The 19,174-nt window shown below is 29.0% G+C and overlaps 1 protein-coding gene and 1 long non-coding RNA gene across 2 annotated transcripts in view; both read right to left on the bottom strand.

Moving 5' to 3' along the window:
• Positions 1-1,149: 1,149 nt before the first annotated feature.
• Positions 1,150-2,913, bottom strand: LOC112508065. The gene is made up of 2 exons (XR_003068600.1): positions 1,838-2,913; positions 1,150-1,709 (listed from the first exon to the last, which is right to left on the bottom strand). It is a non-coding gene; the product is annotated as an uncharacterized LOC112508065 (long non-coding RNA).
• A 4,892-nt stretch (positions 2,914-7,805) lies between these two features.
• Positions 7,806-19,174, bottom strand: part of LOC112506010 (thermospermine synthase ACAULIS5) — a 16,415-nt gene continuing 5,046 nt past the window's right edge. The window contains exons 4-11 of the mRNA XM_025110039.1: positions 12,623-12,725; positions 12,334-12,422; positions 10,414-10,570; positions 9,208-9,283; positions 8,780-8,838; positions 8,549-8,685; positions 8,024-8,100; positions 7,806-7,888 (exon numbers count right to left, since the gene is read on the bottom strand). Coding sequence (XP_024965807.1) covers positions 7,806-7,888; positions 8,024-8,100; positions 8,549-8,685; positions 8,780-8,838; positions 9,208-9,283; positions 10,414-10,570; positions 12,334-12,422; positions 12,623-12,725 — 781 coding nt within the window. The remainder of the gene's footprint in view (positions 7,889-8,023; positions 8,101-8,548; positions 8,686-8,779; positions 8,839-9,207; positions 9,284-10,413; positions 10,571-12,333; positions 12,423-12,622; positions 12,726-19,174) is intronic.

Genomic DNA, 19,174 nt, shown 5'->3' with positions numbered 1-19,174 from the left:
TCTTCTCTTCATCTAAATCTTTCCTTTTCTGAATAATGTTGTTCGACAATTCCAAATTCTTTCTTTGACATTCTTCTTCATACTCTTTCTTCTCTTTATCAACCTTGGATCGTTCCAAGATGATAAGTTGTTCAAAATCTGAAATTTGATTTAAAAGAAATTTAGCATTCAGCTCAAGAGAATTAATCTTATTTTCATAAGATTCACGTTTAATACAAAATCTTTTCTCTATTTCATAAAATCTTTTCTTCTCTAAATTCAAAAGCTTTCTTAGCTCAATCAGATCATTTTCAGATTTATGAACCTTCTCAGTTAAATCCTTTGTCTCTGTATTATTCCTTGGAGAGTTCCTCTCAGCATTTAGTTCATTTTAAACTTTTTGGAGTTTATTGAACAAATCTTTATTAGACTTACTCCATGTTTTTATCTCTTTGTCACATTCTATTCTGACATCATCCAAGGACTTTTTAAGTTTATTAATCTGATACTTGGAATCATTCTCAACTCTTTCTAATATTTCTTTATGCTTCCGATTCAAAATTTTAATACTTTCCTCATTAGCATTATTCTTAGTATACATATTTATATATTTCTCTTTATAGTTCACAATGCTCTTTTCCAGCTCAGCAATCTTCTCTCTCATCTCCTTTAGAATATCTGCCATTTAAAAAAATTGATCAGTTATAGGATCTATGCAGTGAAATCAGTAAAAGAAATAAGAAACAATTAAGCTCAAAATACAAACAAAAACACACTAAAACTGATGAGAATTCAGAAAATTGACGAAAACTGTAAAAAAATCAGTAAAACAGTCAAAACTGTTGAAAATAGTTTAAAACAGTCAAAGACAGTTGAAACTGATGAAAAACAGTTTACGCAACGGAAAATCGTTCAAAACTTTCTCAACCAGTTAAAAACACAAAAACCAAAACAGATAAACAAAATGATCCAAAATTAAAATCTAAACAAAAATAAAACTAAGAAAATACAAGAACAAAATGATTAATACAGCTATGTACAGCCCTTGTGTTATGACAGCAAGCTAAACCACTCAGACTGTTTTAAAATAGTTCAAGACTGCAAACTAAACTGATCAAGATGCTGACAGTTAATAGTTCAAACAGTTAATATTTGTGTGAAACTACCAGCTGAAGATAAAGCTCAAACCCAGTTTAATCAGCAAGTGATTTACAATCCCTTGGAAGATGAAACTCAAAACAGGCAACTGTTTCAAATTATTGTTTCCAGCAACCAATACAAACAGTAATTCAATAAGGCTGCTGTGAGTGATAAACCATATCCAATATGATGTAGATATCCTTGAACCTGTTTCAATGAACTGTCTTCACACCAATATCCACCTTCAAACAAATAGCAACAGCACTCTAAACAGGCTTTAAGCAGTCTCCTTCTTTGTCCTGAATGTCAGCAAACTTCTGATTGTGCTTCGTCCTGAATGACAGCAAACTTCTGAACTTCAATCTTCCAGCAACATTCTGACTGATTCAATCTGTTAAATGTGCGTCCTTGCTTCGCATTAGCCTTAAAACAGTCAACAAAACAGTCAACTAGGAATTCAACAAATCTGGATCACCATAAGTTGGCTATGGACCGTGAACTTCTATCTTCCTTGCTAGACACTGTGTAGCTGCAGATGGGTCTGGTAAAACAACAATCTTCAAATCTCAAGTCTGCTCAAAGCTAGCAGTCTGCTATACAAACAGCAGTTAAAATACAGTTTAAGCCAAAATAGTTAAAACTAAATTAAAACCGATAATTATCAACTCGAATAAGCTGCTGTTTTTCACAATGAACTTGTATTTGACTCAAACAGTACCAGTCTCCTTTGTCGAAACTGAAACAGCACCAGGATTTTCTGTGCAGGTACCCTGAATCTGGTTTAGACTCCTTCCTTGAAAATTCAGTAGCTTTCAATAGCCTTAGCATAAATCAATAACCCTGAATGGTTTTACTGCGTAAGATGATCGTGAGGGAACAGAAGAAGAACTTAGGCTTGCTGTTCGACAGCCCAAGAATCTGTCACAATGTTCCCAAAGGAGAAGGATGAAGGAGCAGCTCAACAACAGCTTGAATTTTGTCAATACAACTTGAATCCAGCGTTCACTTACCAATTAAACCTACCAAGCAACTGATATCTCTATTTGTTCAAGCAATGCTCAAATCCTTAATGAAATAGCAAGAATCAGACCAAATCAACTCAATTCTATGGACGATTTATCTCAAATTCAGACATAAGGTTTGGGCTGAACACAGTGAAGTACGATATTGAAGAAACTCAGACAAGCTGTTCTAACCAAGTCAAGATTGCTCAATAATACAGTCTAAATCGCTCACCTAGCTAAATAAATCGCTCACTTAAATTCCTAAAATCGCTCAAAATATATCGCTCACTGCACTGTGGGTTGTCGAAATTTGCAGATCTCCTCTAGCTGGCTAATGACGACTGGTTCACAAGAAGATTTTAGTAGTATTGGTGAAATTCGAATTAAGTCCAAACTCTTTGTACGAATTCGCTCAAGCTGAATTTCCTACTATCCGAATTCGCTCAAATGAAGAGATAGATCAAGTGTAAATGGCTCACCGCATAGGATTAATCGCTCAACCAGACAGCTAAACCGATCAAGCAGTCGGCTAAATCGCTCACCGCATACAGCTAAATCGCTCAAACAGTCGGCTAAATCACTCACAAAACAATCACAGAACCAATCGATTTACCTATCCGGATACTTATCCGGTCACGAGTTGTATGATTTAAACCTAGTCCGCTCAAGACTAAACTTAAATCGCTCATGTATCCGCTCAAGACTAAACCGAATACGATCAATTTGAGGTACCTGTGGCTAAATCGATGAATCTTGAAGTCTAGCTCGATCAATACCTCTGCGATTTACACCTTGTCCGTTCAAGTCTTCAGCGATTTAGACTTGGAAGAATTCCTATTTAGAAAATTCTTGAGAGATGAAGATAAAAGACAATCAGGCTAAGTCTAAATCTGAATTGGGCTGGGCGATAAACTAATCCGGATGGGCCTGAAAAATGGGCTGAGCGATAAAACGAGTGATTTAACACAAATTTGTTCAACCCAAAAATCAAAATCAGATCAAAAACTATCAAAAACACAAAAACAGGAAAAAAAAAATTAAAAAAATTGGATCAAAAACAGTGGAACTAAAAAAAATTAAGAACACGAAAAAATTTAAAAACACAAAATCCGATTAAATCTTGAAATGCAATGATCAAATCACAAAAGTTTATGAATAACAAAGATTCACAATTCAATTCCGAGCATTTTGATCATGATTTAAACACAAAAACACGAGATTTTTAAAAAAAATCGAATCAAACTCAAAAAAAATTAAGAACACGAAGAAGAAAAAAAAATTCATAAAATAATCTTCAACAATTCTTCAAAATCTGATTTCTTCTTCTTCTGATTTCTTGCATTTCTGCTTTGATACCAATTGTGTGTCCCACTTCAATGATTAATCTTCAAGCAAGCTCCATAATCATGGCAGATTAAGATAAATCTTCAAGAACATTCATATGAACTTTGAGAGAGAAATTCAAACATTCAAAGCTTAGTCAAACTCTCTTTACGCATCAATTTTTACAAATGAGCTCTCTTACAAGATTTACAAAGACATTACCCTATTAATAGGGTCAAACCTCTAAACACAAGTCAAAGTCAAACCTGCCTAAGAAAAGTCAAACACAATGACTTTTACAATTATAGACAATATTTAACTTTCAAGACGAATACAATTTAATACTGATTTCAGTCCTAACATACAATATTAGACCATTCGTCATCACCAAAAGAATTGGTCCAGTGGCATACAAACTCAAGCTACCTTAGGAGTTAAGCGCCATTCATGATACATTCCATGTGTCAAATCTCAAGAAAATGCCTGGCTGACGACTCGTTAATCATGCCCCTAGAAGAAGTTCAGATTGATGATCGACTGCACTTCATAGAAGAACCAAATGAGATCCCTGACAGAGAAGTTTAGTAGCTAAAGCGAATTAGAATTATGATACTAAAGGTTCACTGAAAATCAAGGCGCGGGCCCGAATATACTTGGGAATGTGAGGATTTCATGAGGCGCAAGTATCCTCGCCTCTTTGCTCAAGATAGGGTCAATAAAGGTAACCATTGAGTTTCGGGACGAAATTCTTCCAACCGGGGGAGACTGTGACATCCGACAAAATAAATTCAGGTCGGTTCTAGACTTAAGCATCTCATAATAGCAAGAATAGACTCGTCACATTTTGAATCTAGAAATTAAAAGGTAAGTCATGATTCCACTAGAAAATTTAGAAATTATGCCTAGTTTTGCACTTAGAAGAGTGAATTGCTTAATTTATTTATAAAATGCCAAATTCAAATGATATATCGAAATTATATATATATATATATATATATATATATATGTATGTATGTATATATATGTATGTATGTATATATATGTATGTACGTATATATATGTATATATGTATGATAAAAAAAAAACTTTTGATAGGAACTATATAAACTATTTCATCTAGTGTTTATTTAAATCAAAATGCAAAAAAAAAATTGTATTTTTTTAAAATTTCTCATCATTTCACACACTACCCAACACTCCTCTTCTCTCTCCCCCACTCTCCCTTTTTGGCTGGCCATCAACCCCTCCCTTTCTTCCATTTCCAACCCAAAAGCCTCTCACCTCTCTCTCTCTCTCTCTAAAACTCTCCCAAATCCCTTCTCATTTTCTCTCTATTCTTCCTCTATTATCCAGCCCATATTCACTATGTTTAATGGCTTAGAAGGTGTTTTGAAGGTAAGCATCTATCTTCATAGAGTTTTAAAACTCATCTCACATAGTTGTAGCTTTCATTTTTTTTTTTTACGTATTTTGTGTTTTCTCCTTTTTTTTTGATTTTTAAAACTTGTTCTTGCTAAGAACTAGGATCTTAATGTTTGTAGATTTTCACCTAAAAACATGTTGCATGTTCTAAGATGGTGATAATTCTTGATCAAACCCAAGTTAAGATCAAGGAAAGAACATTTGGAGATTTTGACTAGCATCCTAGTGTGTATTCAAGTTTCTACCACTTTGGTTTCAAAATAATTCATAAAAATCTTTCATTCTATTTTATATAAATTGGAACCTCAATGGCTTTATTAGACTTATTATCAAATGTTTGGTTCTTGATTTCGTTATTTGAGTTTGAGTTTATTGACTTAACTTTGAATATGCTCAATACTCGAGGCACGGGTGTTGAGACGCCTGATGATGGCTAAAATAGTCATGGCATTCTCATAAAGGTTACGGCCTAGCCAAATAGACAATGTTGGATGCATCCTATGAACCGAATACCGGATAGAGCCGAATACCAATTATATTAGTTACTAGATATAGCCAAATACCAAATACCTTTGGTTACCGGGGAATGTGATGGTGTAGTGCCCGACACTTCCTTTCCAGTACGGCGCCTGATTGGACTGATCATCCATCGGGAATAACGTATTCTAATGATACAGATGCCCTTCTTACCTTGAATATTTTTTTTATTATATAACTTTCAATTTTTAGAGATTCACACTTAAATTGATTTCACTTGTATCGTAATGTTTCCTTTCAGTTATTTATTCATATTTGATATTCTTCTGTTATTTGTTCACTGGGCAATTTTTTTGCTCAGTCGAGTGTTGTTTTGTTTTACCTCGGCAGGTTCAGGATCTAACTTAGGGGTAGGATAAAGGGTCGAGATGGCTTAAGATTCTAAAAGACGAGCGGTTGAATATAGTGTTTTTGCTATGTTATTATGTGAATATGTTAGTGCTATGTAATTAATATAATGGTTGTAATTTTTTTTTAGAGTTTCATTAGAGCTCCGTACTGTAAAAGGTAGACTTTTGATCCGTTTTCAGTTGTGACATGTCTCATCTTAAGTTTAGTAGGATGGGGTGTTACAGTTATTGTGGAAATTTTTGGGTTGTAAATTTTGTAAATGTTGTATTATAACTTCTTGTACTGTTAGGACCGAAGATGTACTATTTATTTCTTGATATATGAAATACATTGTTATATGCAAATATAAATATAAATGGTGGGGTGTTACAAATGGCAAGAATCAACAAAGCCAAAAAAAAACTAAACACCCATTAGATTAATAGAAGAAGAAAAAAATAGAGGATAAAGAGGACAATGCCAAGCTCTCGACAATCATACTTCAAGGAAAATATAAACACATAACAAAAAAATCAAAGAACTCATCATAGGAGGCCCCATACTTCACACTGCTTCTAACTTGCAAGAAGTTATCAAAATGTGATTTTGCTAAATGGCTTGCAAAGATGAAATATCTAGGTATGAAATTTAAGTGTACCCATTTTAAGACAGAAAAAACATAGAAGTCGATATGTAAAAGAACTTTATAAATGCCAATGAGGCTAAGTTTGTAAAAGAGATTTTCAGTTTGTCAAAAAACGAAAAACTTGATAAGATGTATACCTGATATAAATGGTTTTTTTCTTTGTTGAAGGATTCTTAATCAATCGAACTACGATCCAAAGCAACGAAAAGAGAATTAGATGATATGTAGTTGATACTAACAATCAAGAACAAATCTACACAAATATGTGAAGACAAGGAAATAAGCAATGAGTTTACACAAAAATAAGATTATAATATAACATGGCCGAAATTGAATGACAAAGTCATGAACGATAGCTATTAACAAGTTTTATGTTTACAATAAGAAACACACACATACAAGAATATGATCAATAAAAAACTGAAAGCAAAAACCAGAAACCAAAACAAAGAATTGACATCAACCTACTTGCATAATTTGATGGGTAAATCACATGAAACAAAATGAATCTAGAAACCATTGATCATTTCAAAATGTCAGTCCGTGGTTATAAAAGATGCATTTACAATCCGTCAATCGATCTATGGATGTGATTAAATGGATAATTACAACAGTATTTTTAATTAATCTAACGGTTGATAAGAAGTTTTCTAGTTTTTCATTTTTTTAGAGTTTTCCCTTAACCTTCCTCTACTAAAATATAATTAGAGAAATAAAAAAAAATTGGGTAATAGACTAAAATGCACTTTTATTTAACTGGGTTAACATAAAATACAAATTACATTGGAAATTTGGTATTAAATAAATTCCAGGGATCAAAACCAGAAAAAGCAAAGAGACGAAAGATGAAGTTTACGCTATTTTTACTGAATCATAGTTATAATAGTCATACCTCTCACTGCAGAATATTATTCGAAGAAACATGCATGCTAGGAATTAGAATGAATATGCAAGAACCAAGGTGAAAGAAAAATTAAAAAGAAGAATTGGTTGCTTAGATCCAGGATTTTAATCGCCAAGTCGCTTGATGCATTTCTAACCGAACTCCATAGGATTTTTGGTTGATTTTGAAGGACTTGCTCGGTTTTTGTAGGTAAAATTTCTTGATGTTAAGAATTTGATCTACGATATCCTTCATCTTTTCTCTAAATTTCTGATTTTTGCATTTAGAATTTTATTACTAAATAAAATGTTTTGCAAACTAAAATTAAAAGAACAATAGATTGATTAAACGCTAACAAGAAATGAGAACTTAAACTCCATCGTTAACGTTAACAAGTCATATTTTAATTATTAAAAACAAGCTCTTTATTTGAGCACACCATGACCATCAGCGAGCTTAAATCTTTGTTGTTGAATAAGTGTTAAAATATTTTAGAGCATTCTCAAAATCAAATGGATCAAATTTTTTTCCCTTGCAATAATCAAGTGAGCAAGCGAACATACGGGACCCCGCTCGCAAGCGAACATACGGGATCCGCTCGCAAGCTCTTTAGTAGGTCCGCCCCTGCAGTAAATTGTAATATATCAATATGCTAGAAACTCTCACCAACTCCAAATCATTCTACCGACGATGTTTTATCTATTTTAATTTGTTCTTTTCAATTCATGGCAGATCGATATAAAAACCCCTCCTAATGACTGCACTTCTTCCCAACTCCTTGGCCATGAATGAACCTTGCATTGTCCTCGGTGTACACATGAGTTTCATTTTTCAACCTGAAAACCAAACCAATTCAATTAACCCATGAAACAAACCTTTATAAGTAATCCACAGGTGTAGTTTAGGTCACCGGTTGAAATTCCTTCGATTTGTTCTAATAGAATGCCTTAAAGGACACTAAAACAAAATTGGATTTATAGAACGCCTAAATTGTATAAGCATTTTATTAGATTATATAGTAAAACTTATTTTTATAGGACCAAACTATAAAGAGTTTTATCTTAAATTAAGCGTTACAATAGTTTTATAAGACGTTTTTAGGCGTTTTAACAACAAATTTAGGACACTTGTATAATAAACTATTACCAGGATCCGATTTCAGACGTTTACAACAATTCTGGCCACTAATTTTATCAGGCCGATTTCTTATGGTCACAATTTACCGGGATTAGTCCTGGTATAGTTTTTCTAAAAAAAATATTTATAAATAGGTTAATGACTCACGAGGAAGAAACGATCTTGTTAGGAACGGTTGCAGAGCAGAATGAAGCACCATCTAAATACAACAACTCCCCGTTAATTGTTTCACGTATTTTCTTATCTAGTTTCTCTCCATCAAAACAAAATGGCTTGTCGGATGCCTGCACCAATAAAATACACATTTCACTTGGGTCGATCGATCTTTCTTAAGGAAAAAGAAGACAAAAAGGGAAGAAGTCAAAACGGAAAACAAACCATAACCCATCCCCATTCATCAGCAAAAGAAGGCACATGACTCGTGTACACGACCACATCTGCACCGGCATATCATGAACAATTGAGATAGTTAATTAAGATCTGGTTGCTTTTGAAAATAAATGCATCATCAAAATCGGTTTATAGGGACGTCTTTGAGTGTTTAATTGTCATAATAAGGTGCTTTATAGGATCAAAGAATAAAAATGTCATATCTAAATTTATTACAATAAGCTTTATGACGCTCTTTGGGGTTGTAATAAGCTTTTTAGGACGTAAGATTTATATTTTGATCCTATAAATTAAAGTCTTATAAATTAAACACTTTATCATGATACTTGAACACTTTAAACGTCTTATAAACTCAATTTTATTATAATTAAAGCATTTAATTGATGTCTTGCGTTATGGTTTTAATTAGCGCATACATTTGAAGACTTGTTTGATGGTGTTGTAAATAGATGTGAACACCTCTTGATGAGTGAACACCCCTGCAGGTCCAGCCTGCATGTTAACCAAATACAACCATATATATATAAGGCTCTATAACTATGATGCAAAGTGACTTGAAGATGGTATGCATATATACTAAAACAAATTGGTCTTTATGATAAAGTACTTAAAAAGGGACCATATATATTTAGGACAAAAACCGTCCGTTAAAATAAGTTATTACTACGTAATAGAGAGTCCTACCAACTTCTTTTTATGCATTTGTTTAATCTAATTAATAGGATATAAAAAGTAAAATCATTATTTTAATCTTTCATATAAATATATATATATATATATATATATATATGTGTGTGTATATGGAGAGAGATAGAGAGAGAGAGATATATAGATACAGAAAGAGATGAGCGATCAAATACAAATCGCTCCCATTTATACAAACTAGCATCAACCGATAACATAATTCCATTTAATTTTATTTATTTTTAATCCATAAGGGTATGATTGTTCTTTGATTTTACAATAATTGTATTAATATTCTAATTGTGTCTAAATCGGGAAGATTACATAGATTTGAGATTTTTTAGGAAATGATCAATCAATCTGTTTTTATAATAATCTTGAAACCGGTAAATTTTTAATAGATACTTATTAACATTAATATTTTTTTTATTCTTTTATTAAATAAAAATAATCAATCAATTTCAGAGCTTATTTATAATAATCTTTTTCTTAGGAATTTCTTTACTTCATTTTCATAATAACAAAAGAAATTGGTATTTTTTTTTCAAATTTACAAATCTTTCCAGATTTATTAATATTATAATTGTGATATTTTCCATATTTTTAGTATATTGTTTTGTTTCATCTGTAAAATTCATAAGTAAATTGATTTTCTTACAAATTTCATTAATAAAATCATGTTATTCAGTTTTCAAAATGTTTCATTTATGAAAATAAATTTCATTTTGGTTAGGAACCGTAAAACTAATTTCATTTTGTTATATCGACAACACTATTAGGCAAAATTAATCAAAACTTTGTTTGTGCATTGGCTACTAGTGTCTCTCTCTCTCTCTCTCTATATATATATATATGCTCTCTTGGACAAAATAAATCTTAAATAATGCCCCCTTTTTTGGGTATTTAATTTTGGATAAGATTCAGCAAGAAACAAGAACCTGAGTAACAAAGATTCCATCGGGATTAAGCTTAGGTTTGACGATCTCCTGATAAAAAGACTTTGTGTAGAGTTGATAGCAAGGCCCTCCTTCAACAGGATCAGCCAAGTCTCCAACTATTATGTCAAATTTCTCCTTCCTCTCTTCTAGTTCAATCCTTTACCAATACAAATCATAAGAATCGAGGTTAAAAGTTCCGAGTCAACATATGAAAAGTCAGTTAATTTGTAAAAAGTCAAGAAATTCCAAAATCAAATGTGATAGAACACGTTTAAAATGGACGTGGACGACTTGGTCAATGCAACTAAGATTGCAGGAAAGATCGTCCATTCTATGGACGGTCAAAGCAACGTGTTTGTATCATGTGACTTAAAAATCTTCACCTTCCGCAAATTGAATGTCTTCTAGATTGAACCTAAGCCCCCCTAACACCACACACATGTGTGTGTGTAAATTAGAATGAATGGAAAATATTGTAAAGGTAAGAACAGAAGGCTGTGGCAAGGTTCATATGTGAAATATTGAATTTATTGATGAAATCTGTGTGAAGAGGATATGTGATCCGACGATACTAGGTTTAAATGAATTTTTTCAATGATTCACAAATAATTTTTTGTATTCATACATTTTCATAGTATTTATCTTTCGTCTTATTTGAACTTTCCAATATTATATATATATATAGAGAGAGAGAGAGAGAATCAATTGCAAACCTCATTTAGTTTGTCAAATAAGGGACAAATTCGACCCTCCATCTCTATTTAATCTAACAAGTTGCATTACATAATTTTTTTAATAAATAATTAATTAAGCTGATTATAGTATAAAAAAAAGAGAGAGAATTTATTTCAATCTTCAATCCACAGTTCAAATATTTGACTTTTTTTTAATCTTTAATTAAACTTTTTACCCCTAAATTTTAAACTAAATTATTTTAAAATAATTAATATTTCAATCAAACAAATAAAATAAAAAACCAACGGTTATTTATTTTCAGTATGACATCCATTTTGAGACTGATCTGCCTATCGAGATGGATCGAAAACCATCGAGACAAATCCAGAATCCAATAAATCAAATTAAAATTTATGATGAATATCATACTTATATGAATAATAATAAAAATGTTGTATACATATGAACGTACATATATATTCTAAATCAATAATATGCATATTTATAATGAATATTATAATAAATATGTATAATCATAATAAATATTATGAATTCTAAAAAATTGTTTTATATACATAAAATATTCATGATGAATAATATGTATATTTATTATGAATGTACAAGCGAATATATATATATATATATATATATATTGATTATAAATATTCATGTATGTTTATGTTGATACAACATCTCTTCATAATAAATATACATGAATATTTATAATCAATATTACACATATATACCATTTCATGTAAAAGTAGTTAAAAAAACTATATCAAATCGGATGTCATGTATATCAAAGAGAATGCAATGTTCGTTCTTTAATGTTATTTTTTGATTAAATATTAGTTATTTTTAAGATGGTTTAATTTAATAAATAAAGGGGATAGAGTTTTTAGTTAAAAAATAAAAAATAAAATAGTTAGACTTGTGAAATTGAAGATTGAAATTAACTACATTTTGCCCCCTAATCAACCTTTGATTAACCACTTTGTGGTTTAGGGCTTGATTAGTTTTTTTCTTAATTTTTATCAACACACCAGATTTGTCCCTCTAATTCACAATCTAATTATATTTGCGATTGAACCTTACCCTTGGGTCATTAGAACGAGCATTTTTGTTCTGAATTATTCACATTTCGTTAATCCAAATTTTTTTGACAGATCTACGTTTCATAAAAACACATGAGATAAGAATTAGGGTTTGGATCAAACTGGTCCAGAACTGTTTTGAAACGCTTACTTTGCATCGTTGATGATGAGTTCAAGCTTTTTGTTAATGAAGGCTTCTTTATTTGCCGTTAGATGTTCACGGCAGAAAGCGACCACTGCCTGCAATAAAGTACACGACTTGTATTAAACTTTTTTGTATAAAAATAATTGATATGATGTTGATTGATCTTATGCATTTCATTGTTTTGTGTATATTTCATAAACACGAAGCATGTTTATGATGATGTAAGTGAAATTCTATAAATATATATATATATATATATATATATATATATATATATGATGAAGAGCTGACAAACCTGATCGATATCACACATGATAACTTTTTCAATTGACTCGTGCTTAAGTGCTTCCCTAGCAGCTGACCCTTCACCACCTCCCATTATGAACACTGTTTTTGGGCTGCATTTTTTAGTAAAACATATAATAATTAGAAATACCATCATGAGGTTACTAACTCCACTTTAAAAATTAAAGCTATGTGCGTATGTTTATGTTATTATATTTTCATATATATATATATATATATATATATTTGGGATCATATGAGACCAAGGTTTTTTCGTGAGACCCGTAAGACCAATTCTCATCCCTTGGATTAGATCAATCGTCAGATTTGAACATTCACAAACGCCACGAACCTTCTCAATAATCACAAAATTGTCACCGTTCAATTTTAGACCATTAGATCATTAGCTTATAAAGTTAATCAATGAACGTAAATTGGTCTTACGGGTCTCACGAAAAACCTTTGGTCTCACGTGAATCCAGCCCTATATATATATATATATATATATATATATATACATATACACATATACATACCGGAATGTTCAAATAAAAACATTAAATATCCTGAAAAAGGTAAAAATAGGAAGGTTTGTATATGAATCATTATAAAAATCCATTTGAAGATGCATATGTAAATCTATATGAATAATTACTAGCGATGGTTTACACATGCATCTTGAATAGATTTTTTCAGATCTTTTAAATGGATTCACATATTAACTTTCTATTAATCTTTCCTTCTTACAATATTTAACTTTTTTATTTAAACTTTTCACTATATATATGAGACAACTAAAATTTAAACAACAAAAAATGCTACAAACTATGTGGATCAGTTTTCATGTGGTTTTACATATAAAACATTATATATGAAAGGCATAATTAATATTGTTTCATATAAAGACAATAGACTTGGTTTATGAGATGTAAAAAATATATAAATATCTTAATAGATTATTTTATAAGACTTAGTTTTTATGACCAAACAATAAAATCTTCTATATAAAGGTGTTGTAATCATTTTAAAAGACGTTTTGGGTGTCAAAATAAGTTTTTTTTATATATTAGTTATGTTATAGGACATTATTTGGTAAATGTTTTATAAAAGCACATATCTTATATAATAAGATGTGTGCATAGTATAGTTTTCAAAAATGTCTTATAAGATAGTTAATACAATGTTCTATATTCAAATTGTTCTAAAAAACCTTGTTAAGGCGACAAAAAGCTAGCCTCCTATAGTTGTGATATTTTTTCAGATTTTGAGTATATTATTTTGTTTCATTAGTAAAATTTATGAATAAATTGATCCTTACAAATTTCATTAATGAAATCATGTTATCCAGTTTTTAAAATGTTTCATTCATGAAACTAATTTCATTTTGGTTAAGAACCATGAAATTAGTTTCATTAATGAAATCATATTGTTCAATTTTCAAAATGTTACATTGACTGAATCATATTTATTTCATTAATAAACTCAATTTCATTTTGGTTAGATACTATGAAACAATTTCATCTTGGTTAGAAAACATGAAACCAATTTCACTAATAAAATCATGTCATCCAGTTTTCAAAATGTTTCATTCATGAAACCAATTTCACTAATGAAATCATGCTATTCAGTTTTTAAAAAAATGTTTCACTGACTGAACCATATCTAGTTTCATTAATAAATCAAACTTCATTTTGATTAGGAACCATGAAACCAATTTCACTAATAAAATTGTGTTATTCAGTTTTCAAATTTTTTCATTCATGAAATAAATTTCACTAATGAAATCATATTATTCAGTTTTCAAAATTTTTAATTCAGTTTTCAAAGTGTTTCATTATTTATTTTTGATTGAACGGGATTAATGCAAGGAAAGGGAATTGAATACGGGGAAAATATATTTCAATGAGTTGAAACGTTTAATTTTTTTTTTCCAGTTTTGCCCTTTCTTGGATAAAATAATAATAATTTTATTTTTTTACTTTACAAAAATAACTTCTTTTAATAACGGAGTTTGATTATGAAAATAGATGTATTTGATTGGTTTGTAGGGTTTGTACAAAATGGAGCGGTTTGTATTTGATCGCTCATATATATATATATATATATATATATATATATATATATGAGCGATCAAATGAAAACCACTCCAATTAGTAAAAATCGTAAAAACTACTCTCATCCGTCGTAATCTTATGAAATTTTTTCATGAAATTGTTTAATCTTATGAAATTGTTTCATATAATATTTTTTTGATGAAGTTATTTCATATATGGTTATGAAATTGTTTCATATACTACTTAATGAAATTTTAATGAAACAGTTTCATGTATTTTTCTAAAATTAAAATAATGAAGTTGATAATATTCATGATTAACACCCTCCACAATAAAAATGGTTAATCAACCTCTCATAATTACAAAAGAATGAACAAAATAAAAAATTATGATTGGTTGAATAAAGTTTTCACGGTTTTTACAAATTGATTGGTTTTTATTTAAACGTTCCCCTATATATATATATAGAGAGAGAGTACGTTTCAAATGCAACTCATCATATTTGTACAACCAATGCAACTCAATCAATTGAGATATTTATAATATGATAAGAGTTCATTTATGGAAGATGACTATAACTTATTAATTATGATCAATACTTCATATTAGAAAACAATCAAAACTTTTATGAAATCACATATTCATTAAATTAAATGGACGGTTGAGATTGAGTTGTATTGATTGTATGAATATAAAAGGTTGCATAATAGCTCACCTCTCTCTCTATATATATAACAATATATATATATATATATATAATTCGATATAATGTAACAGTATATGAAATTTTTTTATAAACAAAAATGCAAATTTAATACTATTCCTCACTATAAAATTGTATTACTAGATTCAACACCTTTGAACGTTTTTATCACTTGTTGATCAATAAATTAGTTATGTGGAGTTCAAATGTAAATGATTAAGAAGTTGTAAATGCATGTAACTTGAATTTACAAAAAAGAACACATGGATAAATAATATATATCAATACTATTTATTAAACAAATTTAATAAAAGTTTTTAAGTCTTAAAATACTAAATGATCAAGATACTCTTTATACTAACTTTTTCACCCCCTCCTCACATACACTCACCCTCTCACAACCGATTTTTTTCAAATTATAATTTTAAATTTACACTTTATGCCTCTATAATTAGTTAATTAATTTACTTTACGTTCTTTACTTTTAAATGTTTCATTTTAAACTTTTATCAAATTAACATACATAATCGTATATCAATTAAAACATGTTAAAAAAATATATTTTTATTTTAACAAGTTACACCATTATAATCGTCTCGTTAATACATTCGAAATGAGTCCAATATTGAATAGTTTTTAACTTAATTATATTATTATATATTATATATATTGTGAAAAAATATTTTTAATATTTAAGATTTATACTTTTATAGTTATTTATTTATATATATATACTATATATTTTGGGGTTAGCCTGTCCAAATAGCACTGTATAATATTATCTTGGATTTTTTTGAAATATATATATATATATACATGTATTAATTCAACCTTAATTTGAGTTTCTGGACAAGAAAGAGTGTAAACAGTTGAAATTTTCTTCTAAAACCCATCTTTTTTTATCTTTTCATGGCTTATGATCTGTCAAATTTGTAGTTTTCTTTATTGGTTTTGAGTGTTTATCTTAAAACTCAAGTTTCTTGGTTTTTTGCTCTTGGTGTAAATCGAACACATTTGTGGAGTCGTTTAAATATGTTGGATTTTAAATATATTGGATTTTAAACTGTCATACAATTTTTTTCATTGATAGTCTGTAATTGGAACCATAACTCTTATTTATTCAAATTGTATTAATATATATAGACCAAGTGTAACATATATCATCGTTAAATCTTATCTTATAAAACCAGTGAAACTTCAAAATCGTTAAATTTCATGGCTCCCGCCGCATTGCGCGGGTATACAACTAATATATATATATATATATATATATGAGAGTAATCAAATGCAAACCACCCATATTTGTATAAATCGTGCAAAACATCTTTACCCATCGATTTCATTGTTTAATTTAAATTAACTTTTTTCATGAAATTTTTTTATATATTACACTTTTAGATGAAGTTATTTCATATATGGTTGTTTTTTTTGTTTTAATGAAATTGTTTCATTTATTTCTCTAAAATTAATATAATAAAGATAATAATGTCCATACTTAACACCTTCCACAATAAAAATGACTAATTAACCTCTCATTTACAAAAAAAAAATGAAAAATTATGATCGATTGAATGGGGTTTGCATGGTTTGTATAGATAACTTAGTTTGCAAAGTAAACCTCCCCTACATATGTGTGTGTGTGTGTATGTATATATATATATATATATATATATATATATATATATATGTAGAGATGGTTTCTTTTACAAACTCAACCATTAATTAATACAAACCTCACAAACCAATTAATTAAGAGATTTTATGAAAATGATGAAAGTTTATTTATTATAATATTGAATATTTATATCAGATTAATCATACTTTATTTATTATGATCAATGTTTTATACTAGAATACACTCGAGATATTTATTGAATTAAATATTTATTAGACTAAATGAATAATTGGAATTGATTTATAGCGTTTATACTAATGGGGAGGTCTTAAAAAATGACCCGCACTATCTCTCTCTCTCTCTCTCTCTCCATTATATATAATACTAGTTGTGTATCCGTGCAATCGACGAGAGCCATGAATTTTAACGATTTTGAAGTTTCATTGGTTTTATTAGAGAAGATTTAACGATGATATAAGTTACACTTGGTTTTTACATATTAATACAATTTGAATAAATAAGAGTTATGGTTCCAATTCAGCCTATCGATGAAAAAAAATTGTATGATAGTTTAAAATCCAATATATTTAAAATCCAACATATTTAAACGACTCCACAAATGTGTTCATTTTACACCAAGAGCAAAAAATCAAGAGATCGAGAGTGACACCGAGACCTAGAGTTCTAGAGCAATTGAATGAGTGATGAATAAGAGAACTTTTAATAACTCACGGTGAATATCAGTTTGAATCTCACATTGGGGGATGGGTGAAGACATAAAAGTATGAGAGAGTGAAGACATGAGTGAAATGTATCAAATGTATTTTGGAAATATGAAAAGAAAAAATAATAATGTACATTGGTAGCTTGTACTATTTGCTATTTTAACCGTAGATTATGAGATGTAAATAGTGAATGCATAAAGTAGTAGTATTTAATGCATTATGAGTTGTTTTTAAGATTTTTAAGACTTTGTGCATAAATGTATAATACTTTGTGCATTAAAAGTTGTTTTTAAGACTTTTGATAAATCTAGTTTATAAGGCAATATAAATATATATAGAGGGAGAGAGATATTTAATGAAAATAATCTTATACTTGATATTTTTAAACAAGACCTTAAATTGATTTTGTGATAATAAATACGTTGCTAGGGTATCTATAGCATATCATAGAAATGAATATGCTACGGATTTTGAAGATTTTTATCTAATTTTTATTTTGATATATTATCTAAACTTTTCTCTAAGATCGAGAAAATAGGGAATAGAAGATAAAAGAATATTCAAATTTAGATAAATCGTGGTAATTTATTACGACGAGAGAATATTGTTTTTTATAATATTCCTCAAATAAAATAAAATGTAAGGGAAAATTGCATCAAAATGGAACCAATTTTCACCTGATTTTTATTTTGGCGAACCAACTTCAAAATTTGTTTTTTTCCCCAAAAATTATTGTAATAAAATCTATTTTTCATTCCAAATCTCGTTTGTTTTTTTTTAAATTCAGATATCAAATTGTGAATAAAAAAGTTCATTTTTGAAAAAATCTTCAATTTGATATTTGATTTTTTTTTTTTAAAAAAACGAGATTTAGAATGAAAAATAGATTTTATTACAATAACTTTTGAAAAAAAAATAAATTTTAGTTATTTTTCTATAATTATTTTGTAATTTTAAATATGACGTGAAATATTAGTTTTAAAATAAAAATTTAATATGACATGGAATATTAGTTTTAAAATAAAAAATTAATATGACGTGAAATATTTTAGTTGGCAAAATATCTAGATGATGTCAGCATTAATAGATCAACAGGTCAATCAGACCCTTAAATAAACAAAAAATTTGATAGAGACCCCTAAATGACAATTTTGAAAGTTGGTTCCCCAAAATAGGAATCAGGTGAAAGTTGGTTCTATTTTGGTGTAATTTTCCCATAAAAAATAGGTGAAAGTTGTTTGAAATATTATATCTATACTATATTATAAAGCATTTTACAAAACTCTTAAAAACCATTTTTTATACATTAAGTATTGTTTATTGATGCATATTACTTAAAATTCAAGATTAAAAGTAAATTGTGCGTAAGTACAACTTATTAAAGTTTCATGTTTGAATTCGTATAACTAACTTTAGATAAACATAATCAAATAGATGATAAACATCTCATTTTAAATATAAAAAA

The sequence above is a fragment of the Cynara cardunculus genome (assembly GCF_001531365.2).
Source record: "Cynara cardunculus var. scolymus isolate 2C chromosome LG 2, CcrdV1, whole genome shotgun sequence".
In the NCBI taxonomy this organism is placed as follows: Eukaryota; Viridiplantae; Streptophyta; class Magnoliopsida; order Asterales; family Asteraceae; genus Cynara; species Cynara cardunculus.
The sequence above is the reverse complement of the archived record's forward strand: the minus strand, read 5'-3'. Positions and strand labels throughout refer to the sequence as shown.